This window comes from Aulostomus chinensis, chromosome 8 (assembly GCF_037954235.1).
Source record: "Aulostomus chinensis isolate RoL2024-O1b breed Wild chromosome 8, RoL_Achi_v1.0, whole genome shotgun sequence".
NCBI classification, from domain to species: Eukaryota; Metazoa; Chordata; class Actinopteri; order Syngnathiformes; family Aulostomidae; genus Aulostomus; species Aulostomus chinensis.
In genome coordinates, this window is record NC_141327.1 from 1,763,713 (window position 1) to 1,790,767 (window position 27,055).

Consider the following 27,055-nt stretch of genomic DNA (forward strand, 5'->3'; position numbering starts at 1 on the left):
CACCTGAAGCAGAGACTGGTGCTTTAAGTCTGGTGTCCACAGTAACATTATGGCCCAGTTCCGTGTGGTTGAGACCTGGTCCTGGTATTGTACATGCTGCTTCAACAACATGCCTGTTGGACAACAAATCATATCTCACAAGCTGTGGAACATTCAGCTCAGGTGCAGTTTTTCCTGTGACCACTAGAGGGACACATCTCCCGCTCCACCTCTTGCTGTGTCAGTGCCTCACCAGGCATCCAGAAGGACCAGGTCGGCCCCCCTCACCTGGTTTCTGCACCGGAGTAAATGTTTGAAAGGTCCCTCTTTGAACGGTCCATGCATTCATCGGTGCATCAGTCAGGACGAAGGTTCACTCTGCGGCTGCAGTTTCACTTCTGCAGGGAAAAAAGTTGGTGGCTGTCGCTGTCCTGCAGCTGCTGAGAGCCTCAGACACCTGGGGTGCTCGAGGAGAAGTCCATGAATAAATACGTTTCCATTCAAATGTAGCGGACACGTGGGAAAAGGAGCTGTGAAAAGTAACTGGTCAGACCTTAAAATCCTCCACAGCAGATTTTAGATGAAGTCAGTGAGTTTAACAACCGAGAAAAACACAATGATGAGTTCAATATGCAGATTTATTCAAGAGAAAAGAACTGGGACAAACAGTTCCAGGAGCATCACATGACAAGACAAGCTGGCAGGAGGACGTCAGCAGCACAGGTGCGAACACACGTCCAGAGTTGAAACCTGCTTCAAACATCTGACACCAAGCTAAAAAACTCAAGATCTTAGAAGTATATTTGCATACCGAGCAGCCAACGAGAAGCGTCTGAGGCAGGAATGACTGCTTCAGGCAGCTCCAAACAAAATAAACATCGACAACATGGCGTCCCTTTGGCTGATGACATCATCTCATCACAAACCAAAGGAATCAGTGAAATGCTCCTGCTACCGTGAGTCTTCACAGCGCAGTGAATCTAATTTTTGAGACGAAATAACATGAACTGTACAAAAGGTTGAAGGTCTCTGACAGACAGGCAGCTGATGCACGACTCCACAGGTTCAACATCACAAATGTCAGTTTAAGTTTGAAACGTTTCCAACGACTTGAACAACCAGCAAGTCTCAGTTTGAGGGTTTAACTCATTCCACAGAAACGCCTGAGACGAACCTGCCCTCACCGCCTGCGAGCTGGCAGGACGGGACGTTTCTGGACCGCCCAATTCCTTTCTCAGTTATTATCAAATGCGCATTTGAGAGAGAAAAGAAGAGTCATGAATGAATTCTTATTACAATGTTTATCTTTAAATGCTGTAAATTGGGGCTTTTTCTTTTTTGGTTGGTTGGTTTTTTTCCATTGTCATTTATTTCTCAGGAAATATCAGATAGAGAAATCCAGCATGTTAATATTAATAACAGTGCAGTCAATACATCGTGATCCCGGTCGTGATTTGTGACCGGGATCACGATGCCTGCTGATGGGTGGAGTCTGGGAGCGCGGCTGCTGGAGGTGCTGATGTGTCTTGACTCCTGGAGGAGCAGCAGAATCCTCTGGAAGACGTTTCTGCTGGTTCTTCTTTGAGTCTCTGGACTGGACTCTCACTGCTTCTCTCTGTCCAGGCTGCAGGTGCCAGGTGAGCGCCAGCAAACCTTGGCTTGGCTCACACATTCATCAGGACAACCTCTCATGCCTTCAGTACCTCAGACCGCCAATATTTGATAAGTAGCAAAAACACAAAGCATACAGGTGAATGAGTTAAAGATGACGGTGCACATGTGAAAGATTCCACCTGAAAATATCAGTCTCCTGTTTTACATCCATCTGCTGCCAATACAAGTGCTGTACTACGATCAGCACAGATATGTGTACTTTGCAGTACTCTGCAGTACCCTGCAGTACTCTGTGTTGAAGACTTGTGTATCTTGTGTGAACTACCCAGTGACTGTCTCCTCCTCCTGTTGCTCCGTCTTCTGTTCTCCATTTACTCCGTTCCTTCCATGGCCGTCCCTGGGCCTGTAGCGGGGGCCCTCCCCCCCTCCCCTCCAGGCCCTGGGGGAGTCAGCGCCCTGGGCCCCTGCACCTTGGCCCCCTTCTTCCGCTTCCTCTTCTCCAACCTCCTCTACCACATTCCTCTCCTCCTCCATCTCCTCCACATCCCCTCTGTCTTCCTCCCCGCTTTTCTCAGAGTCAGATTCATCAGAGTTGTCTTCCTCTAGGTAGCGATAACCTTTGACCTGTGGGCGCAAATGACATCACAGTATCCGGCTGTTGAGCCTAACCAGCAACGGTGGGAAGGGGGCCAAGATAAACTAGTCACCATCATTCAGGATGACAAGAGCTGCCGGTGCAGGGACATCAAACCTGGAAACAGCAGGTCTGAACCTGGACGCCAGAAGCTGCAGGTGGACAGCTCTCATCTGAGTACTGAGGAAGACTACCGTCCATACGTGAGGAAGACTACCGTCCATACGTGAGGAAGACTACGTCCATACGTGAGGAAGACTACCGTCTATAAGTGAGGAAGACTACGTCCATAAGTGAGGAAGACTACGTCCATACGTGAGGAAGACTACGTCCATACGTGAGGAGGACTACGTCCATACGTGAGGAAGACTACCGTCTATACGTGAGGAGGACTACCGTCCATACGTAAGGAAGACTACCGTCCATAAGTGAGGAAGACTACGTCCATAAGTGAGGAAGACTACCGTCTATAAGTGAGGAAGACTACGTCCATACGTGAGAAAGACTACCGTCTATAAGTGAGGAAGACTACGTCCATACGTGAGGAGGACTACGTCCATACGTGAGGAAGACTACCGTCTATAAGTGAGGAAGACTACCGTCCTACGGCCAAGATAAACTAGTCACCATCATTCAGGATGACAAGAGCTGCCGGTGCAGGGACATCAAACCTGGAAACAGCAGGTCTGAACCTGGACGCCAGAAGCTGCAGGTGGACAGCTCTCATCTGAGTACTGAGGAAGACTACCGTCCATACGTGAGGAAGACTACCGTCCATACGTGAGGAAGACTACCGTCTATAAGTGAGGAAGACTACGTCCATACGTGAGGAGGACTACGTCCATACGTGAGGAAGACTACCGTCTATAAGTGAGGAAGACTACCGTCCATACGTGAGGAAGACTACGTCCATAAGTGAGGAAGACTACGTCCATAAGTGAGGAAGACTACGTCCATACGTGAGGAGGACTACGTCCATACGTGAGGAAGACTACCGTCTATACGTGAGGAAGACTACGTCCATACGTGAGGAAGACTACCGTCCATACGTGAGGAAGACTACCGTCTATACGTGAGGAAGACTACGTCCATACGTGAGGAAGACTACGTCCATACGTGAGGAGGACTACGTCCATACGTGAGGAAGACTACGTCCATACGTGAGGAAGACTACGTCTATACGTGAGGAAGTCTACGTCGATACGTGAGGAAGACTACCGTCTATACGTGAGGAAGACTAACGTCTACAAGTGAGGAAGACTACGTCCATACGTGAGGAAGACTACGTCTACAAGTGAGGAAGACTACGTCCATACGTGAGGAAGACTAACGTCTACAAGTGAGGAAGACTACGTCCATATGTGAGGAGGACTATCTGGGGAGGGGGTCCCAGGGGGTTTGGTTACCTTGTGCCTTGGTCGGGGGATGCGTGGCAGCCTGTGAGGAACATTCCTGGCCAGGCGGCGCTCCATCACCCAGTAGCAGTAGCAGGCAAGCAGTAGAGTGGCCAGCAGGATGGAGAGTTTGGCCTGGGGTGGAGGGGGGCAGGAGGAAGAGGAGGAGGCAAAGCTGAGTGGAGAATGGAACAAACAGGTCTTCCTCATCTTCATGCAACAACACCTACTCTCATTGGGAGGTTGGACCACAGGTAGACGATGAAGATGGCAATGGCCTGCCACCAGTGGGAGATGGTGTAGACAAAGTCCAGACGCTCCTTCTCCTCAGCGTACAGAATGCCAAGCAGGGCTGACACACACACACACACACACACACACACACACACACACACACACACACACACACACACACAGAGGCTACATCTCACCCATCATGTCAGAGTAGACCCAGACCCAGAGAGCTGCTACTCACTACTGACGCCTGTCTTGTTCAGAGCGGACCCGAGTCCCCACAGCACTGAGATGGCCAGCAGGGGGCCCTGGTACGAAGGTGTGTTGGGGGATGGTGAGAAGGCCAGGAGAGTCAGCAGCAGCACCAGATGCACGATGGCGCCTCCAACCAGAGTCAGCCATCGAGGGAGGCGGAGGAGGCAGAGGGAGAGGGAGGAGAAGACAGAGCAGGACAGACCGTAGACGACGATCAGGAGCCACAAGCTCTTCAGGCCCAACACACACACACCGTAGGACTGTGGAGACGCAACACACACATGACACACTTTCTTACTGCTCCCATGTCCAGGACTCTGTTGAGCTGCAGTGACAGGACAGTACCAGAGAGAATCCAGTGATGGCGAACAGCCCTTCAAACCCACTGTAGATGAAGAAGGGGCAGAGCAGGCGCAGGCGGTAGTCCCTCAGGTGCTTGAAGGGCAGCTGGAAGATGTTTCCCCAGCCGATGCTGCGGAGGTCGATCTCCTCCGTCGGCCGGTAGGCGGGGCCACACAGCACCAGGAACTGTTAGAGTAGTTGATGTGGTCACTATGTCCATACAGGTGATTATGAATCCTGACAGAACCTTCCCTGAACCGGACAACGGGACTGGACACTACAACACATGTGCTGGCTCACAGACTGGATTACAATCTATAACCATCTATGATCCACTTTCCACTGCAGATCTGAGTGGTCCTATGTCCAAGTGGTTCTGTGTCCGAGCGGATCTGTCTCTGAGCGGTTCTGTCTCTGAGCGGTTCTGTGTCTGAGCGGTTCTGTGTCCGAGCGGATCTGTCTCTGAGCGGTTCTGTGTCTGAGTGGTCCTGTGTCCGAGCGGTTCTGTGTCCGAGCGGATCTGTCTCTGAGCGGTTCTGTCTCTGAGCGGTTCTGTGTCCGAGCGGATCTGTCTCTGAGCGGTTCTGTGTCTGAGTGGTCCTGTGTCTGAGCGGTTCTGTGTCTGAGCGGTTCTGTCTCTGAGTGGTTCTGTGTCTGATCGGTTCTGTGTCTGAGCGGTTCTGTCTCTGAGCGGTTCTGGTTCTGCCCTGATGGGGGGGGGGTCTTACAATGATCATGGAGAGGAAGGCGAAGGCCATGAGGATGCTCTCCACCTGGATGAGCAGCATGGAACGAGGCAGTTTGTACAGCACGGTGGTGTTGAAGCCAGGGATCACGCCGCTGATGTTTGCACCTGGCAGAGAGAGAGGTCAGGGGTCAACATACATGTTTCTGTCCCACAGGATGAGTGGAACATGTGCCTGTATTGCTGCAATTTAGAAAAGAAGAAAACATATCAAAGTGTCTCAATTTACATCATGAAGCTGAAATAACAACAGAGGAGGAGAGAGAGAGGAGGAGTCAGGGACATCCAGCAGATCCACCCAAGAATTGTACCAAACCCTGAAAAAACTGGTAACAAACTGGTAACCACTGGGTGGCGCTATGACTTCAGCTCAGCTCCTGCAGGTCTTCAGGCCGGGACCCTCATCCCTGGTCCAACCATGCAGAGTCCAGTTCGAATGAGCACTGGCAACATTGACATTGCTTGTAATTTATAGCATGTTAATCACATGACTGTTTGACCCACCTTGTAACCTGAGCTGGACTTAATAATCCAGCCAGAGAGATGAACTACAAACATGTCTGACCTGCAAGATGAACTACAAACATGTCCACAGTTGTGTAACTAAACCACGAGGCAGCACCAGACCACCATCACAACCCCTCACTCTTGTTTCTCAGAAATCGTTTAAAAAGTCTTGATGCATTTATTCTTTTTGTTTCATTTCCCCCTCAAAGTACAACATCATGATTACTTGCTGAAAAGAAGCTGCACGAAGTGTGAAAGGTGTGAATCAGAGCAGAGTGATGCTGAAACACCCCGCTGGACAGAGGGGCAGAGGTCTGGACAGAGGGGCAGAGGTCTGGGCAAAGGGGCAGAGGTCTGGACAGAGCGGTAGAGGTCTGGGAAGAGGGGCAGAGGTCTGGACAGAGGGGCAGAGGTCTGGACAGAGCGGCAGAGATCTGGACAGAGGGGCAGAGATCTGGACAGAGCGGCAGAGGTCTGGACAGAGCGGCAGAGATCTGGACAGAGCGGCAGAGATCTGGACAGAGCGGCAGAGGTCTGGGCAGAGCGGCAGAGGTCTGGACAGAGCGGCAGAGGTCTGGACAGAGGGGCAGAGGTCTGGACAGAGCGGTAGAGGTCTGGGAAGAGGGGCAGAGGTCTGGACAGAGGGGCAGAGGTCTGGACAGAGCGGCAGAGATCTGGACAGAGGGGCAGAGATCTGGACAGAGCGGCAGAGGTCTGGACAGAGCGGCAGAGATCTGGACAGAGCGGCAGAGATCTGGACAGAGCAGCAGAGGTCTGGACAGAGCGGCAGGGGTCTGGGCAGAGGGGCAGAGGTCTGGGCAGAGGGGCAGAGGTCTGGACAGAGCGGTAGAGGTCTGGACAGAGCGGTAGAGGTCTGGACAGAGCGGTAGAGGTCTGGACAGAGTGGTAGAGGTCTGGGCAGAGGTCTGGACAGAGGGGCAGAGGTCTGGACAGAGGGGCAGAGATCTGGACAGAGGGGCAGAGGTCTGGACAGAGCGGTAGAGGTCTGGGAAGAGGGGCAGAGGTCTGGACAGAGGTCTGGACAGAGGTCTGGACAGAGGTCTGGACAGAGCGGCAGAGGTGCAGCTGGTCGTGGTTGCTGACGCCTCCACAGACGTTGTCTTTGATCAGAGGAGGAGCGGCGACGTTGTAATTACCACAAGAACGGACATTGTTGAGGATGTGACTGTTGTCATGGAGGCAGCCATTGATGACCAGGCCCATGGGGAGCTCAGCGAAGACCAAACTCAGCTGAGGAGGACACCGAGACACAGATGGAGGGTTTTGTTTCAGAGCACAGAACAGGAAGTGGAGGCATTGGTGAATGAGGGATGGCGGCAGAGGCGACGGCTCACGTAGAAGATGATGTGAAAAACAGACTGGAAGAGGATGATGTATTTATGACACGCCCCCTTAGGAAGCTTCCTCTGCTCCTGCACATGCTCCTCCTTGTAGTTGACATACTCATAGTACTGCTGCGCCATCCTGTGTGTGTACAGCACAACACACACACACACACACACACACACACACACACACATTCAATCCTAACGTCTTCTCATCGGGAATGATCAAATGTACGCTCAGCGCTCAGTCAGCTGACCGCTGCCTGATGTGTGTGGCTGTTGTTGGTACTGATACTGGGAATTGAGAGATCCTGATGGGGGAATAAACGAGGATGAGGAGGTGAAAACACTCAGAGGTGCAACCCTTCATCACAACATCATGGCGGCTGAAAGAGGTTTGGTGAGATGAGCTGAGAACCAGCTCAGACTGCTGTGGAGCGTCTCCCCTCCAACTCTCCCATAAACCTTATATATACATACATAAAGTGTGTGTGTGTGTGTGTGTTAACTTCCTGTTTCTTACCTAGTGATGTAATTTCCTAAGGAGGCCCACAACGGCACGATGGCCACACCAATAGCAACGGCGGATGGAACCAAAGTGTAGTAGCGCTCCCAGTAGTTGGTCGAGACGAAGAAGGCATAAATCCCTGAAGCCAGGAACATCATCCACTTGGTGCCAAGGAACCTGGCAGTGACAAGTAGAAGGTGTTAATGCTGGAGATGCAGCAGATGCAAGCTGTAACAACTGTGTGTGTGTGTGTGTGTGTGTGTGTGTGTGTGTGTGTGTGTGTGTGTGTGTCTACCTGATGAGTATGGGCGTGTACAGCAGGCCTACGATGGGTGTGACATTGATGCCCATCAACATCTTACGATCGATGTCCTCCAGACCGAGGTTGCTGTACTTCACCTCACGGTAGGTCATATCATAGTGTAGGATCAGCTGCATCTGCAGTAGGCCTGAGCGCACGCACACACACATACACACACATACACACACACACACACACACACACACACGTTTGCACAGCTGTCCTTATAAGGACATTCCCAGGACCTCCGAAATTATGTTGTGCTGCATCAAGACCGTTGAGGACAGGGTCTGTGTTTTTAGAGCAGGGGAGGGATGTGTGTGTGTGTGTGTGTGTGTGTGTGTGTGTGTGTGTGTGTGTGTGTGTGTGTGTGTGTGTGTGTGTGTGTGAGACTCAGACTCTGCGTCTCTCTTCATTTCAACCACTCTCTCTGCTGGGATTACATCTGCAACGTTGTGATTAACCCTCCCCCGTTTTTTTTTTCTCCAGCTGGGTGGGTTACCAGTTCCCAGGCTACCGTGGCAGCCAATACCTGCTGGAGAAGAGCGACTTCAGGCATTTCAATGAGTTTGGTGCCCGCTGCCCCCAGATGCAGTCCATCAGGCGTATCCGGGACATGCAGTGGCACCCCCACGGCTGCTACACCGTGTCCCCCAAGTGAAATCCAGCGAGGGTGAGGAAGAGAGGGATTGGAGGAGAGAGGGAGGTTGAGGGTGGGCACAGAGATGGAAGTGGAGGAGCGAGGGCGAGGAAGGAGAAGAGGAGAGAGAGGGTGAAATAATGTCTCCTCTCCTGGCAGTCAGACCAGAGGGAATACAGTACGTTCTTATTTTTAGCTGTCGGACCATTTTAGTGATCACGAAAAGTTCTTCAGAGTCAAGAGGAGCTACACACCGGCTGTGGAGACTGCATCTATAATAATATTCATATCCCACTCAAGCAGGTATGCGCCCTCCGCACCCCATTTTAAGATATATAAAAAACTTCCAATCGACAAATTAAATACTTATCAAACATGCTTACTCCTACATCAGTTTATATATAGGAGACAAGACCTTCAGACAGCCTTCACAATCGAGTCATCCCCACCTCACACGTACCAAACTAGACACAGGAACAATAAGCTACTCTTCCCTCGCACACTCCAAAACACCGATTCAACATCACACATCGAGGTCCCAAACTCTGGAGTGACTCAAGCCTACCAGTGCAATCAATGTCCTCATATTCTGCTTTCAAAAAGTACCTGAAGAAACTCCGACTGTCCTCCTGAGTCCTGATTTCATGTCCTCATCCTTCTATGACAAATGTGTCAACCCTTTCCTCTTTCTTGGATTCAGCAAGTAGTATCTTGTTGTTGTTTGTTGTTTTCTGTTTTGTTTTGTTTTTTGCTGATTGCTGAGTGTTTAGCCTGCATGTCACGTGATTGATATGGGCCGGCGTGGAGCTTTGTACAAGCCTCTAGAGCAGGGGAGGGCAACCATGTGCCATGGAGGGCAACCATGTGCCATGGAGGGCCGTGTGTATGCAGGTTGTCCCTCCAACCCAACACTTGAACAGGTGATTCCACTGATTAAAACACCTTCAGCCACAGAGGAGTGTTAATCAGTGGAATCACCTGTTCAAGTGTTGGGTTGGAGGGACAACCTGCATACACACGGCCCTCCATGGCACCTGATTGCCCTCCATGGCACCTGGTTGCCCTCCATGGCACCTGATTGCCCTCCATGGCACCTGATTGCCCTCCATGGCACCTGGTTGCCCTCCATGGCACCTGATTGCCCTCCATGGCACCTGATTGCCCTCCATGGCACATGATTGCCCTCCATGGCACATGGTTGCCCTCCATGGCACCTGATTGCCCTCCATGGCACCTGGTTGCCTTCCATGGCACCTGATTGCCCTCCATGGCACCTGATTGCCCTCCATGGCACATGATTGCCCTCCATGGCACATGGTTGCCCTCCATGGCACCTGATTGCCCTCCATGGCACATGGTTGCCCTCCATGGCACCTGATTGCCCTCCATGGCACATGGTTGCCCTCCATGGCACCTGATTGCCCTCCATGGCACCTGATTGCCCTCCATGGCACCTGGTTGCCCTCCATGGCACCTGATTGCACTCCATGGCACCTGGTTACCCTCCATGGCACATGATTGCCCTCCATGGCACATGGTTGCCCTCCATGGCACCTGATTGCCCTCCATGGCACCTGGTTGCCTTCCATGGCACCTGATTGCCCTCCATGGCACCTGATTGCCCTCCATGGCACCTGATTGCCCTCCATGGCACATGGTTGCCCTCCATGGCACCTGATTGCCCTCCATGGCACATGGTTGCCCTCCATGGCACCTGATTGCCCTCCATGGCACATGGTTGCCCTCCATGGCACCTGGTTGCCCTCCATGGCACATGGTTGCCCTCCATGGCACATGGTTGCCCTCCATGGCACCTGATTGCCCTCCATGGCACCTGGTTGCCTTCCATGGCACCTGATTGCCCTCCATGGCACCTGATTGCCCTCCATGGCACATGATTGCCCTCCATGGCACATGGTTGCCCTCCATGGCACCTGATTGCCCTCCATGGCACATGGTTGCCCTCCATGGCACCTGATTGCCCTCCATGGCACATGGTTGCCCTCCATGGCACCTGATTGCCCTCCATGGCACCTGATTGCCCTCCATGGCACCTGGTTGCCCTCCATGGCACCTGATTGCCCTCCATGGCACCTGGTTGCCCTCCATGGCACATGATCGCCCTCCATGGCACATGGTTGCCCTCCATGGCACCTGATTGCCCTCCATGGCACCTGGTTGCCTTCCATGGCACCTGATTGCCCTCCATGGCACCTGATTGCCCTCCATGGCACATGATTGCCCTCCATGGCACATGGTTGCCCTCCATGGCACCTGATTGCCCTCCATGGCACATGGTTGCCCTCCATGGCACCTGATTGCCCTCCATGGCACATGGTTGCCCTCCATGGCACCTGGTTGCCCTCCATGGCACATGGTTGCCCTCCATGGCACCTGATTGCCCTCCCCTGGGATAAGAGGCTTCGTTCCCACCATGCACAGTTTTTGTCATGGACTGAACTGTGCTAAACAAATAAACTAAACTAAACTAAGTAGGAACCCTCTCTCTATTTTTGTTCTCCCTCTCTCGCCGCCTCTGTGTCATCTCCTCTCTCCACCCCTCCCTCCCTCTGTCCCCCTCCCGCATCCACAACATCAACCCTCCATTCATTCAAACCTGACTCCAGGGGGTACCAGTGTGTGTGTGTGTGTGTGTGTGAATGTGTCCTGACTCCGAAATACTCACCCATGTACACAGAGTACACAATCATGGCTCCGACGCTGGCTGCTACCACATTCTTGATGACGCCGAGCCTCTTCCTGCGGTAGTACTTCCTCTCCTCCTCCTCCTCGTTGTACTCTGCCTGGGGGCCCAGGAACTCCTCCATCTAGGAGCAAGATGATGATGTCACTGATACGGTTCAGTGTGTGACCTCTGACCTCAGGTCAGCGAGCTCACCTGGCCCTGCATGTTGTCTTCTTCCCCCACGTTATGCAGTTCATTCACGCCGCCATTTGGGGGCACTACGTCCCCGCCGGCATCCCCCGCCAGGTCCTCGTCGATGTCCGTTGCCTCCATCTGCTGGCCGAATGTGTGACTGCAGACACCGACACACTTCCGGTCGGGTACCTGAAAACTTCCTGATTTCCACAAACCACAAATCAGAACACCAGAGTCCAGGTCCAGTTGATCCACACCTGCCCCACATCATCTCAGTCACTACTACCAGAGTTGTGTGTGGTATTGTCTGCAGTACTCTATAGTACTTTGTAGTTCTCTCACTCCAGCGGCGCAGATCAAGGCTGGTTAATAAATATCTGCTGATATTCTTAATACACGAATAGAAATTAAGAACAATTAATAAGAAGTACTTCACGCCCAGAATGTCCACATGTTACTACATAATAATACTTGAATGAATTATTACATATTACTGCATTACCGCCAACATCTGGCCAGCACTTTAATATCACATGGGCGTGAATGACGCGGCTGAGGGAAGGACGAACGGACCTGATCAAACAGCAGCCAGATCCGGACCCGGATCACAGCATCCGGATCGACCCTGGCTGCCACAAATCCGTGACGGCGTACATCAGCCAAATACCCCCTGACGATGACGTGGGAAAGTTAAATGTGCCAAATGAAGCTGTCAGAGTACTGCAACTCCTCTGTTAATACTACCACTTGTACTGCAATACTCCTCTAACGTGGCGGTGAGATTCTATCTGGGCCGCGGTTTGTCCACCAAACTCTTAAATTATTGATGTCACAACGAGCACAAAGATCTCTTACCTCGTCTCTCCAGGGACAGGTCTGAGTACCGGGAGCGCGCGCGCGCACACACACAGTCCCCGTCCCTCTGCTTCTCTCTCTACCTTGGTTCCTCTTTCCAGAGTACACGCTTAAAGTATAAATACATCAGTTTCACGAGGGAAGCGATACTCGGTTTTCTTCACTTCCTTCCCGAGAGTGCGCGAACGGCGCACGCGCGTTCAAACACACACCAGTGATGGGAGAAAAACTCCGTTCCTGCACCGAGGTTGAAGTGGGACGGCGCTCTGGTGACGTCAGGCCACTACTCAGCCGTCTACCCCGGCATGAATACTTGCTGGGAGTAAAAGCACACGTTCTTCATGATATCTGTATATTCTAGTACTTGGGAGCATTGGACCCTCTAACCTTTGACTTCTACAGGTCTTGTTAATGTGGTGTGTGTGTGTGTGTGTGTGTGTGTGTGTGTGTGAGAGAGAGAGAGAGTGAGACAGATCATGGAGCTGTCCAGATTTGTCTTTTTCTTCAAAGGAATTAGAGACAGATGGACTCAGGAGAGGATTAGAGGTAAAAAAAAAAAAAAAAGTCATCCCCATAAGTATTAATACTCAAGTACTGAACTTACGTATTAATACTCAAGTACTGTACCTGAGTAGAAAGTTACTCTACACCACTGAAGAACGGAGGACATCTGGTTTATTGGACTCATTTACAGGGAGGACAGACGGAGGGTAGGAACCTGGTCCACTGACATACAGGAAACAGTCTACACACAAACACCACGAATCCAGGTGGACACCCCCAACACGCCACGTTCACAGCAGCAACATGTCATAGCAGGACCAACACGCGTGTACATGATCTCTTTCATTGTGGTCCAGTGTGCTAGCATGCAGCTAGCAGGCCCGAGGCTGCACCTGAAAGGTACCAACACCTGCAGGCACCTCCTGCTCACTCGGATGCCCCCCCCCCCCCCCCCCCCCCCCAGAAGGCGGGAGGCGCCAGCCACCTGTAGGCGCTCGTGGAGACTGACGGCTAGCAACAGCTAAACTGGTCCCAACACACCCATTAACAAACGTTCCAGTTCGGCGCTACGTTGAACAAGCGCCAAACTGGAAGAGCTGCTGTTTGTTTTCGCCTCCAACAGATTGATCAAAGTGATCATGGATTATTGATCGCACACTCGTCGATTCTCCCAGCCGTCTGTCTCCATTAGCTTCAGACTAAAGGCCCATTTATGCTCCACGTACGAAATGTGTGCGTCCGTTTCGAATGACATTACCGTCACTGCTCACGTACTTCCATGCGTCCTGTACACTGACATGGACGTTCACCGATACTTCCACCAGGGGGCAGCCCACAGTTAAAGGTTCATGACAACAAACTCAAAAACAAACATGGCGACTGTGGAGGAGGGCTTGATAAAGTATAGCTTGCATGACAAACAAACTGAGACAATCTCTCCTTAAAAAGTTCCGCCATTGCTTTTCCTCTTTGCGTCTCACTGGAGCCACGCACCGGGTGGTGACGCCAAGGCTGTCCCCACGGTTACCGGTGGTAGTGCTCTGCTTGGTCACTAAGCTTCATGGAAATGTGCACAAATACGGACGCCGAGTACGGACAAAAGCCTGCGTCCCTGTACTGTTTCACGCTGGGCATCAACGGGCCTTAAGCGTACGTGGCTGACTCTTCCTGCCTTCTGGAGACACAGTGATGCAGGAGCGGAAACGACATCTTTGTCAGCTCAAGACTCCGATTATTGAGTACCTGAAAGACAAAATACACTTTTCAGGTGAAGTATTTCTTTCCTGTTCCTGGTTACACCTGTGGGCCCGACAATGACATGGAGAGGGGGGTCCCACCCATCTATTGTTACTGTACAGGCTCCAAATATGAAGTGTTTCTTCCACAAATTTACTTTTAACGATGATAAAGCTTAAGCCCACATTTGAGTCTCACAGGCAGGACGCTGAGCCTGATGGCTACTTGTGGCTCCAAGCTCGAGCTAATCAGCACTGGATGGCAGTGTCTCAGACAAACTGGCATCAGTTTAACATTCAGGAATATTCAGCTTGCATAGGCATGAATCCGCCCATAGCTCACGAGCACCGCAACACCACGAGGTATTAGGTTGACCTCGTCTTTGCATCGTTTGTCCAGCAGAGTGCGCTGTACTCCAGCTCAGCACTGGTTGGCTCTTTTCAAACTCCTTGATGTATCGGCTCTGTTCCCCTCATTGGTTTACACACTGACAAGACCTACACAGTCAATGGCGGCAGTTACTGAGCCATCAGGCTTTGAGTCCTGCCTGGAAGACCACATTGAGGGCAGAGATGCCACAGAACAGATTTGTCTTCAAGACCATCTCATGAACGCAGCCCAGCGCGGCTCTCATTCTGGTGCATTGTGACACACGAGGGCGCTGCGCACCAGGAAACTACATGACGTCTTTTCTTGGTTTGGCTGCAGAAACCAGACGGCCGGTCCCACAGAGCCTCCTGGAGCAGTACAGGCAGCTGGAAACACAGTAGTGAGTGTAATAATACTGCAATAATAACGTCCCAGGTCCAGGTGACTCTCGAGCGACCAGCCAGGTCCAGAGAGGACGTCCTCATGTGTCTCCCGGCCTCGACTTAGTGGAGGAGGCAGTTTGGTTCATGAACACTCATCACATTTATTGACACACCCCCCCCCATAAAAAACAAAGGTCTGACCCCGTCCCATGACCCCGTCCCATAACCCCGCCCCCATTCAGCGTCTCTAGCCGCTCCCCACAGCTGCCTTCCTCATCATCTCCTCATCCTGGACCGACAGCTCTGTCAGCTTGCGTCCCAGCCTCTCGTGGAGGTCCAGGTATTTGGCCACGCAGCGGTCCAGACACACCGACTCGCCCTTCGTCAGCTCCGCCTCCTTGTAATGTGGTGGCACACACTTCCTGTGACAGGCGTTGGTCATTCTGCAAGAATACACACACCGGTCATTCATTCATTCACTCACTCACTCACTCAGAGAACAAAATGGCTGCACAAGCGCCAACGTTGATTAAGTTATTGATCGCAGCTGAACATCATCATCATCCGCCAGCTCTCCAGGCGGGACGTGACATTTATGTCACACGTCGAGCGAGCGATGAAACAAACGCACAGATGGTAACTGCCACGTGCCACGTGCCCCTGCACAAATGGGACCGCCGACAGAGGTCACCGCCGACAGAGGTCACCGCCGGCACAGGTCATCATGTCCAGCCTGGACGCGTCACGGTGCTGAAATCGTCCAAGAGGACTGAATGTCCACAAGCCTGTTAGCATGTGATGTATTTGCTCGTATGTGTGGGTCACTGCTCGCTCCATCCAGATTTTCTGATGAGGAGGATGATGATGATGATGATGATGATGATGGGCTGCAGCGATGACTGCATCATCCCCAGATCCACAGTCACACCGTCAGTTCAGCTCAACATGAGTTAACTAACCCGCCATCATCTGATCAGCAGATACACACACACACACACACACACACACACACACACACACACACACACACACACTGTTTCTATTTTACCTGCCACTCTCCCTCCTCATGACGATGAGTGACAGCGAAACGTGTCTGGCAGTGACACCGAACCAGCATCGCAACGTGGTCACGTAGGAGTGGAAAGGACGCCTTCTTACCTGGGGGGCGGGGCTGATTACTGTTGTAATCACCTGAATAACCATAAATGGACGTGTCCAATTGGTTTTAGGCAATTCTACTACGAGTTCTGATCTGTAAGTGAGTTTTGATGGAGAGAACCATCGTTCTTGTGCTGGTCGACGAGAAGACTGGAGTGAGAGAGGCTTTGGTCTCCGACGCTGACGACACGTTCAGACCTCCGACGCGGCTCCTCCATCCGTGTTCGGTTATTTACTCATCGGGCTTGCATCCATCACCAATATCGGGGCTAATGCACGTTAGCTTCGGAGGCTTTCACGCTGCCAAAGGTGAACTACCGTTAGCAGCAGCTAGCTTCGTCCCAGCGACCCACACACGTGACGTTCACATTCACTGCTTCATTAACGTTCGGAGATTCAAGGGGCCCGAGCGGCGCTGCGGGTGACAAGGATAACTAACGTCAGCTAACTAGCTAGCCGGCTAGCAGGTTAGTCGTTACCGGTTGTACATGTCCGCCATCATCTCCACCTCCAGCTCCGCCGCCAGCTGCTGCGCCTTCATGGGATCCATGTCCGTCGATCAGTGCTGCTCACAGCCGCTCCGGCGAGCCTCTCCAGACCACCAACCTCCCCGCAATTTCTCCCGTAACCTTCAAATCCGGCAAAGCACACGTGCGTACTGAATCGTCCAGACACTTCCGGTGTCAATAAAGTTTCATTTAAGTGGAACAGAGCGCGCGCGCGCCCCCCCTGCTGCGCCCCGGGCGCATTACAGAACCGGCGTGACGTCATAGTGTTGAGGAAACGAGTTGGTTCATAGTGACGTATTAGTCCACGTCCAGCTTCACACATGCTGGTGTTGATGTCTGAGGTTCAAAATGCACAGGATGTGAACCCAAGTGAGGACATGACGGAGCCCAAACCTTCGTCTGCCGCCCCAAAACAGTTGCTGACTTTTTTTAATAAACCATAAGAATGTACATGAAACACATAATCATTGTGCTGTGGTCCAAATAAGAACTTTGTTACAACAGGAGGCGCAGGTGCTCTTCCTAGAAGTCTGACAATGCAAATTCAAATTTGACTGAAAAAGTGAAATTTATAAAATAATCAACAGCGATAACTTTGTACTTTCTCTTAGCAAAGCTTTAACATATCAATAGAAATAAAACTAACTCACTGAACCTTGTTTGTGGAACCAAATAAACCAGCCTGCGATTGGCGCACGTTCACAGCCTCCGACCACCAGAGGGAACAGAGATAAAAAATCTATTTATACAAAGCTCAAAACCAAAATGGACTTCATCCGGCATCGCTGTGAACAGAACCAACACCAGAACTTTGGGACTGACACAAGGGCTGAACTGGTCCAACAAGACAATAAAAGCGACGCAGCAAAGGCTACTCTGTCTCGTCTCCTGTCACATCGATCTCATTGGCGTCTTCCTCCTCCTCCTCTTCATGAGGAGGGGAATCGGTGTGGTGGAGCCCATCCTCACGTCCTCTGGCCTGAGGCGCTTTCTCTGGAGAGCAACACAGGACGTCCACCTCCTCTTCCTCTTCCGCGCAGTGGCAGTCTGAGCTCTTGCTGGACCCACCGGCGTCCCGCAGGGTCGCGGCAGCACTCTCAGGGTCCTGAGGCCTCAGGTCGGGGTCCGAAGGCATTTTACGTTCTTGAGACTGCTGTCTGTCATGGTGATGGGACTCTGTGTCTTTGGTGGCGGTCTGTGTTCTATCACAAGTCCATGTGGTACACGACAATCCTGCAGAAGACAGAAGGTTGTCAGCAGGACTAGCAGGCGTCAGAGTGGTTACAGAGATGAAGACATCCGCTCGTCTTCACACCATGTGGGACGCAACGGTCTTCTTTTGGTTTGCCAGCGCCACAACACTGAGATTCACTGCAGCCGGATTAAATTCATCCAGTCTGAAGTAACTTTGCCGGATCGTTACCACACCAGCCAGTCATGGCCCAAAGACACCGGCGTCCATTTTCTTCAGTAATTCTAATTACAACTAAATCACTGCAAAACTAGCATCGGTTTCTGTTGTAGTTAGCATAAAGTGCTAACTGGTTGAGCAGCGTGTTAGCATGGGTGACTGTTAGGCACGCTAGCACGCCGCTGTAAGCATTTAGCAAAGCTACTGACAATTCACACGAGTCTGTTCACTTTGGTCTGAACCAGTGGACCCAGTTATTCTTCCCACCATCTGGTTCATGTGCTCACAACTACGAGGAGACATCACCGCGCACTCACAATCGCATTGTCCAAGACACGAGGGCAACAAGGACAGGGACAGGAACCAGGCCCTCGCCTGACTGACGGCAGTGCCTTCCTCCTCCCCACAGCTCCCAAGGCTGTTTTCTACCAACAATGCAATTACACTGCCACCAGACACAAATCCCACTCTGGTTCACTTGGAAACAACTTTTCAGGAGGACTGTGGTTCACATATTTGGTCCAGGTCCTGGTCCAGGGAAGGAGTCACACCTGTCACTCTAGTTCAGACCCAAACCCAGAGCCAGGTGGGTGTGAAAAGCACCCAAGTCTTGTTTTGAAAAGGGAGCAGCTTGCCCCTGAAGCTGGAAGGAGCCAACAAAATTCAAACTGGCATTCTAAAGACTCCCACCAGATGGCGCCAAGGTGGAGCGCTGTGCTCCTCAAATGAATACATTGATGTGAAGTGTTTGAAGTTTTAGCTCCACTCATTATCAGAGTCAGATTTTTTCCAATCAAATAACAGACTGATGTAGGCACCAACTGCTGGTGTGACCTCATCTGGCCTGAGTTTGTTGGCGAGACTCTCGTTAAAGTTTTCTTGAATTTCTGCTTCACCAGGGTTCATCCCCGTGCAGTGTGCCGGCGGCACAAGGGCCCATCCCAGCGCAATGGACTGCTCCCGACCCCCTGTCCTATGTCCAGAGGAATTTCGGGCACTTCCAATATTTTACTCTGCCCTCCTCGTGGTCTCACATGGTGGAAACAGAACCATGAGACGTTTTCATTCCAGATTATTCCACCGGCTCCCACAGCTGTACTGTACTTTGGCTTTATGATCTACAGTTTCAATTAAATTCAACAATACTGTAGGGCGTATGCCCAGCTTTAGTTGTTGCAGCTCTACAGCGCAGTTCAAGGACCTCCCACAAAACTGTTCTGTACTACAACCACAGAAACAACATGAGACGGAGCCATTAGTCAGTCGTACCTTCGTTTGGATCCTCTTTCAGGACCTGCACAGAAAACACAGAACTCTTCTCATCCCCACTCAGACTCGCCTCCCTCCCACAACAGCCCTTGGAGTCGTCTTGGCGTGAACTGTGTCTCTCAGCTGGAGCTGTGCTGAAAATCGGATTGTGAATTTCATCAACTGTGACATTGAAGGTTACAGGAGATTCTGGAATTGCACCTCTGTCCTGAAGCTGGCCAGCGTCTTTGTCCTCCTCAGCTTCATCTTTTGGGATTCTTAAAGTTTCATTCGATTCCTGACTTTCTCTCGATTTCCTTGTTTTTGTATGTTGGCATTTGATGAGCTTCTGAATCTCCTTCAGAGTGACCCTCCGCTTGGGTGTCTTTCTTACCGGTGGGGTAGCGTCACTGATACCCCCTGCCTCTGCAGGACTCTCAGGATTTGCTGTCTTCTTTAGGGGAGTCCCCGTTTCCGCCTCTGCTCTTCCCTTTCTCTTCCTCTTTTTGCACCATTTCTTTGTTTCAACCCTTTTTTCAAAATCTTCATTTTGCCCCCGACTCTCCTGATGGTAGCTCTTGTCTGAGGTGATGGGTGCAGGGCTGCGTGAGGACGTAAACGCTTCCAGTTTAATTTTCTGAGGTCTTCCACGTTTATGCCTGCAGGGAGACTCTCTGGTTGTCCCTACAGAAGCTCCGTGCGCCCCAGGCTCTGGAACTGAAGCCCTCTCTGTGCTTGGGTTGACTGTTATCTCTTGAGTTTTTCTCAGAAACCCCCTTGTCCTGATCGGGGTTTGGCCAGAAACCACCAATGCTGTACGGCTTCCAGAGCGTCGGGGTCTCTCTTTCAGATGTTCAGTTTTGGTTGACTGCTTTGGTTTCCATACAAACTGGGATGGCGTGCTTGAGGAGCTGGTTGACATTTCTCTCTCCTTGGCCAACACATTGTTCCTGGACAGGCTAACTGAACAAAGGCTCAAGTTCATTTGATTCTTTGTTTCATCAGAGACTCTCAGGTTTTTGCATGGCAAGGAGGAAGCACCTCCCTCTGCCTGCTGACCAGGGCGTTTCCTTCTCTTCCTCTTAGATGCTACAGCGTCAACTTGACTGTCGCACAATAATGTGCCTTTCATCTTTTGGGATTTTAGTTCTGTTGCGTTTGCTCCCTCCCCGTTGTCAGTGCAAGCGTTGGCACAAGGTCTGCCATGTTGAGGGTTTAACTCCAGATCATCCAGGTGAGAGGATGCCAAATTACTCTCTCCGTGAGCGAGGGTGCTCAGGGGAAACCGCAGGGATCCGGGGTGCTCTGAGAGCCAGAGCTGCTCTTGGAGTGACGGCTGCTGATGCTCAGCGCTGCTGAGGACGACTTGATCTACTGCTGCTTGGTTAAATGTCTCTATTGGGGACAGACACCTGGGAAGCCGCAGTTCATCCATGCAAGATAGGGAAAATGGGGACAAGCACTGAATGTCACTTCCGTTTGGCGGCCGTAAACACTCAGAGACATTCTGCCCCTCTTGTGAGGATGTTCCCGGGAATGCTGGGTAATGCGGTTTCTGTTCACCGGAGTAGAAAGGGGAGACTATGCCTGGTCCTGTTGGAGGTGGTTCTGAAGATACAGTGTTTTGGCTTTTGGGCAGAGAGGAATGCTGGTGGCTCCGCCCATGTGTTTGCCCCACGGATCTCACGGACAGGTGATACTGAGGGGGTCTCTGCTGCGGCTGGATTAGCAACGTGTTCAGCTGCATGGCTGATCGGCCTGTGCACTCTGGCTGGTTCTCAGCTGTAAAACAATGAACGCCTGTAAAACGGGGAGATTATGGCCTTCAGACTGACATCAACAGAAAAGATGGGCTTTAACATGCAGTCAGACGACTGCATCGTTAGAAAAGTAGACTGTTTCATTGAAACCGTGCTGCTGCTCAATGTTGTGTTGGGTAACATGTACACGTGTGAAGAAACAGTGTAATGAAGCGTGTGTAAAGGCGCGTGTGTGAAGAAACAGTGTAAAGACGCGTGTGTAAAGACGCGTGTGTGAAGAAACAGTGTAAAGACGCGTGTGTAAAGACGCGTGTGTGAAGAAACAGTGTAAAGACGCGTGTGTAAAGACGCGTGTGTGAAGAAACAGTGTAAAGACGCGTGTGTAAAGACGCGTGTGTAAAGACGCGTGTGTGAAGAAACAGTGCAAAGACGCGTGTGTGAAGAAACAGTGTAAAGACGCGTGTGTGAAGAAACAGTGTAAAGACGCGTGTGTGAAGAAACAGTGTAAAGACGCGTGTGTGAAGAAACAGTGTAAACACGCGTGTGTAAAGACGCGTGTGTGAAGAAACAGTGTAAAGACGTGTGTGTAAAGACGCGTGTGTGAAGAAACAGTGTAAAGACGCGTGTGTAAAGACGCGTGTGTGAAGAAACAGTGTAAAGACGCGTGTGTAAAGACGCGTGTGTGAAGAAACAGTGTAAAGACGTGTGTGTAAAGACGCGTGTGTGAAGAAACAGTGTAAAGACGCGTGTGTAAAGACGCGTGTGTGAAGAAACAGTGTAAAGACGCGTGTGTAAAGACGCGTGTGTGAAGAAACAGTGTAAAGACGCGTGTGTAAAGACGCGTGTGTGAAGAAACAGTGTAAAGACGCGTGTGTAAAGACGCGTGTGTGAAGAAACAGTGTAAAGACGCGTGTGTAAAGACGCGTGTGTAAAGACGCGTGTGTGAAGAAACAGTGTAAAGACGCGTGTGTAAAGACGCGTGTGTGAAGAAACAGTGTAAAGCCTCCCAGAAGTATGAAATTAAAGGCCTCATGATCTGATTCACTGAGGTAGCGTTACCACGGTAGCCTTCTCAGTACGCAATGTGAACTTGGATATGAACTGATGGACAACTCAACCTGACCAGCTGCACTGAAGGGTTCAGTTTTCTCTGCTAACAAAGACGATAACATGCAACTACATACCTGCATCTGTTGACTGGTTACTGTGCGTCCCAAAATCCTGGTACCACGCACAGTTTGGGTTCGTGTCCACTGCCTGTATCCGACTCTGTCCTGCCTCAGGCTCCTGGCACGTGGCTCTGTTAGGGTGCAGGTGTGGAACCGTCTTACAATCCCTGTCCAAGCTGGGCAGGATGTTCAGGCCCATCATGATGTCCTCCAGCAGCTTCTCTATCTGCTCATCACTTTCCTCCATGTGGCCCTGAGGCTGGGGGACTGGGGCCGACATGAGCTCTCCATTCTGGTCTGGGAGGCCGAAGTCACCAGAGGGGGGCTGGGGGTAACAAGTGGTGTTGGGGGGAGCTGGTGGTTTAGGGGAGGTGGTGGTGGCAGGTTGATGAATCTGGGTTTTTACTCTCTGAGCTGAGGCTGGGGGGGCCATGGAGGGCAAAAGCTGGATGTTTTGGAATTCTCTCTGCGACCTTTTGTGGTTGGAGCCATCCTTTGGGGAAAAAAAATCACATTCATATAAAGTTATTCTAGTTTTTACATTTTTTTAAACTCAGTTTTCCCTCTTTTATTCACAGAACACTGGAATTCAGCAGGTAACATGATTCATATTGTAACTGTTTTATTTCTAAATAAGTGTGTGTGTGTGTCAGGGTTATCTACCTGTGTCAGGGACGTGAGCACCGACAGGGTCTCACCAGCGTCTTGTACGCTCACCACCTCCCACACCTCCCCCTTCGTCCTCCTCCTCAGCTTCACCTGCCGAGGGGTGAGCATCAAAGAGGAGTGAGCCTCCCACACACCTGGTAGCAGATTCATCACAAACACTTTTGGTTTTTCGCCCTTGTGCCAAAGGAGGTTTTTTTAAAATGTGTATGTAATTTTTTCACTTTATCATCCCGTCACATTCAAACAGCGGCTGTAGACACACTGGAGACATTCTGCTTTAACAGCGTCCACAACTGGTTCCCAGACTTTCTCAGCGTTACCTTGAGAGTCTCATAGAATGAATCTGCTTCTCAAGTTTAAGGGTCTGCACCACCTCTGTCAACCGCTGAGAGCAGTATTTGTACTACAGTAAACAAAGAGCAACATCGATTGGAGTTACTTCATCAGGAAAATACAAAACTTATACATACTTATAAATACACAAAGAGTTATATCTGCAATAATGGTGCAGGACTGTTCACAAAACAAACACGTCCCTGTTTGATGCTGCACTAACGTAGAGAATTTCTTCTTTAAAAGTACTTTCAAAATGTACTAGAAGTACTACAAGTAGGTGTGGTGAATATAATGAAAACAAGTGGATTGTTATTAATCAGATCAGATTCCGACTGCATCGTGCTGCCCGTGTTTTGGTGCTCTGGAGGTGTTCGATCTGGAACAGGAGCGTCACCAGTGGATCGCAACTGGTCCGCCTCGGGGCCCCCTTTGGCGTCAAGTCCATCATCGCCCACTCAAATTGATGTAATGCCAAACAGTGCAGTCTATACCTGAGACTAGTTACCACAGTAACCAGCAGGTGGCGTGAGCGGACATCTTTTCATTGGTACGTCCACCCTGAAACAGTCCTTTACCCAAAAAAAGTGTATTTTGCCTTTCAGGTGCTCACTAAAAGGAGGCTTGCGCTTACAAACGTTTTCCCCTCCTGCATCACTTCTCAGTGACCCCAGTACGCAGGATGAGCCAGCCACGTATATTTAGCGTGAGGCTAGCTGACACTGATGGCTAACAGCTAAACTAACCCGGAACATCAGTTTACAAACTCTGGCTCAACATCCAGTTCAATCCAAAACAGTAGTAGGTTTCTGGTGCCGGGTCTCCTTGAATGAGCAGTGAACTGGAAGCATTAGCTTGTTTTATCGCCAATCAAAGTCTTTGTGGATCTCATACAGCCGGATGAAGAAGACCTGGATTATACCAGATGATGCCCTTCAAGTACTCACTAATAGACATCTTGAGCTCCCACAGATGTTTCGCCCTCCTTCACTACTTCTCTGTGGCTCCAGAATGCAGAAAGAGCCAGCCATGTATACTTAGCATGATGCTAACAGAGGTTGACGGCTAACGAGAGCTAAACTGTCCAAATAAATGTCTAAAACCTGCTGAAGCCATCGTCTCATCTCAAAAACTTGCTGAACGAGCACCAAACTGGCAGAGCTGCTGCTTCTCTCTATCTCCAGTCAGTCTGTAGGTGCGTGATGACACCTCTGGATTAAGGAGACCTGGATTCTACCAGACCACCTGCAGAGTTTGTAAACAGACACATCTGGACAGTTGAGTTGTTGTTAGCCGTCAGTTTCTGTTTGCTACAAGCTAAATATACGTCATAACAAGACTCAGACAGCAGTCAGGCAGCAGACCCCCCGCTCAGACCTACACGAACCAACTCACTACTGTGTTGCCAGGTTCCACGAGTGTCGACTTACTCCACTGCACTGTCTTCTGCTAGCTACTGTGATGCAGACTGGATAAAACAGTGAGAAATGCTGAAGGCACACGACAGAGGGGACCGGTGTGCGGACAGCAGGCGCTCCGGCAGCCTTACATGGAGCGGATGAGGGGGAAGGTAGGCTAAGGACCACTGACCTTGACAGAAATCTGTGTCTCCATCATGTTCTTCATCTTAGCCATGTTCTTCATCCCTATTTTCATATTTGCATGCCGGCTCTCGGAGGATTTCTCCCTTTCCTCTCCCGCCATCTCCTCTCCCTTGCCCCCGTCCTCAGACGTCTTGCCGTTGGTTTGTCCACCCTCCAAACCCGTCCTACCAAGAGCAGACCCCTGTATGCTGTCCACCGACTCAGGGTGAGGGACCTGGGGGACCCTGGACGTGGGGTTTGAAGCGCTAGCAGGTTGGTGTGGTGTGGACCCCGCCCAGTTGGAGCACATGTCATCAGCTGAGATGTTTGGGGGTTTTGACGAGGCAGAGGGCGGCGGCTCAGGGGTTGGTGGTTTAGTGTGGCTGGAGACAATGAAAGTCCCACTGTCCTCAGCTGCTCTGACCGTCTGTGTCCCTGTTGATAAACAACGCCTGGTCTCCACAGGAGAGCTGGCACCCCCCCATCCACCCATCTCCACCTGAACTTGGGCATCCTGGGTTATTCTGGAAGCAGCTCGCTCCATTACCAGGTCCGTCATGCCAAACTGGCGAGCTGCCGCCAACACCTCCTCCTGCTCTACGCTTTCCTCCACCTCCAGCTGCCCAGAGTAGAGCAGACCCACCAGTTTTAGGAGGGTCTGGGCCTTCACTGCCTGGAGCTGGAGGTGGCGCTTCTGCCCGCATGGAGGGAACGGGCTGCCTGACAGCTGCTGGAACAGGTAGGGACTGAGAGCCGCCAGGACGCAGCTGTGGGTGGGCACTGAGATACCTTGACAAGACGAAGGAAAACAGATTTGCCTTCAATCCAAACCAAGACTTCAGCCGAGTGTTCCAGGTCCTGGGTCTCACCATCAGTTTGCAGCAGGGTGTCACAGAACTGGGCGCAGTTCTGCTGCCGCTGCAGCTCCGCCACGAGCTGCATCTCATAACGGTGAAGCCGGAACCGCGGCATGGTCTCATGGGCGCTGGGCTGGCGGAGGCGGGTCCTGGAAGAGTGGAGTTACAGTGCGGGGCACCAGGTGGAACCGTTCGGCACCGATCGCTCTGTTTTTTCTGTCTCAGATCCGCAGAGCAGCAGCACGTGCACGATGGCGCTAAGTTACCACATCTCTGTGGCCGCCAGATTTGAAAACTTTCCAAAGAAATTTAAACACGAACTTCAGTTCTAGTTTGATTTCGCACCTGTGAGCCACCCGCTTCGGTGCGACCAGCGCACGTTTTCTCCGTGAGTTTTGGGAGTAAAAACGGTCCGAACGAGATGTGTTTCCGGTGACTGGCTAACTGCTAGCCGCGCTGCTAGCATCAACGGCTCCCTGGGGGACTGGGAACCAAACTCGGTCCAGAGTCACTCAGACGTCATAAAAACAAAAACTGCACTCTGGGAAAAATAGAAAACATCTTTTGATCGGATATCCGTTTGATTAAATAGCAAATCTGAACCAACAAGCAACTGCTTTCAAGCCACGTCGCTTGTTAGCCAACTGTCCCGTCGCGCCGCAGCGAACCTGAGAGATGCACTTACCCGCGTTCGTTGCTGTTTTTTTTCCCTAAGGTCTGTTTAAATTATTTATTTCGAAAAACTGAGCCCTCAAGTAGTCTAGCAACCGGTTGCTAACGTCGCTTCGCAATACGAGATCCTGCAGACTGATGGCGCCATCTAGCGGCCGCAGGGTCAAACAGCGCTGCGGCTTGCTTGAGGGATTCCTCCCCGGAGACGAGTTTTAATACACGAGGCAAGGAGACCAGGGCTGAAAATCATTTTCATTTTATTAAAAACAGTATTGCTAGTTACATAATTCATTCATAAATGAGAATGTGCAACTTTTTAAGAGCCAAGGCAAAGAGACTGAAGTGTTGTGGAGAATCAGATCCGTCCGTTAGTGTTAGGAGTATCAGCTGGATGTGCTGGGAGGATTTTGAAGCTAACTTGTTTCCTATTTAATCAAGACAAACTGAATGTTTCCAATCAAACATAAAGACTGATTGCATATGCATTCACCCGCAGCACCCAAAACAATTAAACCCAAATCAGTATAAAAAATACATAACCATTAAAATTAACAAATATTCTCTTGTATATAGTTTAAATGTGCTTTTATTTTTTTCTCGGCTTTTATCTATTAGCAAAATTCTGGTCTATGCCTCCCTACAGATCTTCTAAACAAACCCTTGCTGTCCTCTTTCAGCTCGTCCACTCTCGAAGGCAACTTCTACGTGAAGCATCGGGTCATGGAAACGGCGTGGAAAGCAAAAGGAAAAACACACACAAAAACCACATTATACCCCCTAGTGCTTCTTTTAATCAAGTATCTACATCTCACTCGGCACTAAGAGTACGCAGTCATCTACAGAGCAGGCACTGTACTGAAGACACCAGGCCAAAAACAGACAGCCCGTCTTCTCCCGTCTGCTGTTCTGTAGTCTTAAAGCCAGCTAGGCTGCAGGTTTGGGATCCAGTTACCGATACA

At 51.0% G+C, this 27,055-nt stretch overlaps 3 protein-coding genes across 8 annotated transcripts; all 3 read right to left on the reverse strand.

Annotated features, from left to right (window-relative positions):
• Positions 1–599: 599 nt before the first annotated feature.
• On the reverse strand, positions 600–12,444 carry unc93b1 (unc-93 homolog B1, TLR signaling regulator). Its single transcript, XM_086210388.1, has 13 exons — positions 12,236–12,444; positions 11,399–11,580; positions 11,186–11,327; positions 7,854–8,007; positions 7,574–7,735; positions 7,060–7,189; positions 6,862–6,955; positions 5,181–5,305; positions 4,456–4,638; positions 4,097–4,370; positions 3,852–3,973; positions 3,634–3,756; positions 600–2,217 (listed from the first exon to the last, which is right to left on the reverse strand). Exons 2-13 carry the CDS (start codon positions 11,516–11,518, stop codon positions 1,915–1,917), a joined length of 1,932 nt encoding a protein of 643 aa, XP_086066514.1. The 5' UTR covers positions 11,519–11,580; positions 12,236–12,444; the 3' UTR covers positions 600–1,914.
• Positions 12,445–14,947: 2,503 nt separating this feature from the next.
• On the reverse strand, positions 14,948–16,571 carry timm10 (translocase of inner mitochondrial membrane 10 homolog (yeast)). Of its 2 annotated transcripts, XM_086210028.1 has the most exons (3): positions 16,007–16,311; positions 15,776–15,918; positions 14,948–15,170 (listed from the first exon to the last, which is right to left on the reverse strand). In XM_086210028.1, exons 1-3 carry the CDS (start codon positions 16,007–16,009, stop codon positions 14,975–14,977), a joined length of 342 nt encoding a protein of 113 aa, XP_086066154.1. In that variant the 5' UTR covers positions 16,010–16,311; the 3' UTR covers positions 14,948–14,974. The 2 variants fall into 2 exon arrangements, with proteins under 2 accessions (XP_086066154.1, XP_086066155.1); XM_086210029.1 differs by lacking the exons at positions 15,776–15,918; positions 16,007–16,311 and adding an exon at positions 16,365–16,571.
• Positions 16,572–16,764: 193 nt separating this feature from the next.
• On the reverse strand, positions 16,765–26,278 carry LOC147256799 (uncharacterized). 5 transcript variants are annotated; one of them, XM_086210392.1, is made up of 8 exons: positions 26,110–26,278; positions 25,437–25,573; positions 24,575–25,356; positions 22,646–22,741; positions 21,998–22,475; positions 19,276–20,853; positions 19,075–19,203; positions 16,765–17,627 (listed from the first exon to the last, which is right to left on the reverse strand). In XM_086210392.1, the coding sequence occupies exons 2-8, from the start codon at positions 25,537–25,539 to the stop codon at positions 17,266–17,268; spliced, it is 3,528 nt and encodes a 1,175-aa protein (XP_086066518.1). In that variant the 5' UTR covers positions 25,540–25,573; positions 26,110–26,278; the 3' UTR covers positions 16,765–17,265. The 5 variants fall into 5 exon arrangements, with proteins under 5 accessions (XP_086066518.1, XP_086066517.1, XP_086066515.1 ...); XM_086210391.1 differs by having other exon boundaries at positions 19,075–20,835; positions 26,110–26,277; XM_086210389.1 differs by having other exon boundaries at positions 19,075–20,853; positions 26,110–26,277.
• Between the last annotated feature and the right edge of the window lie 777 nt (positions 26,279–27,055).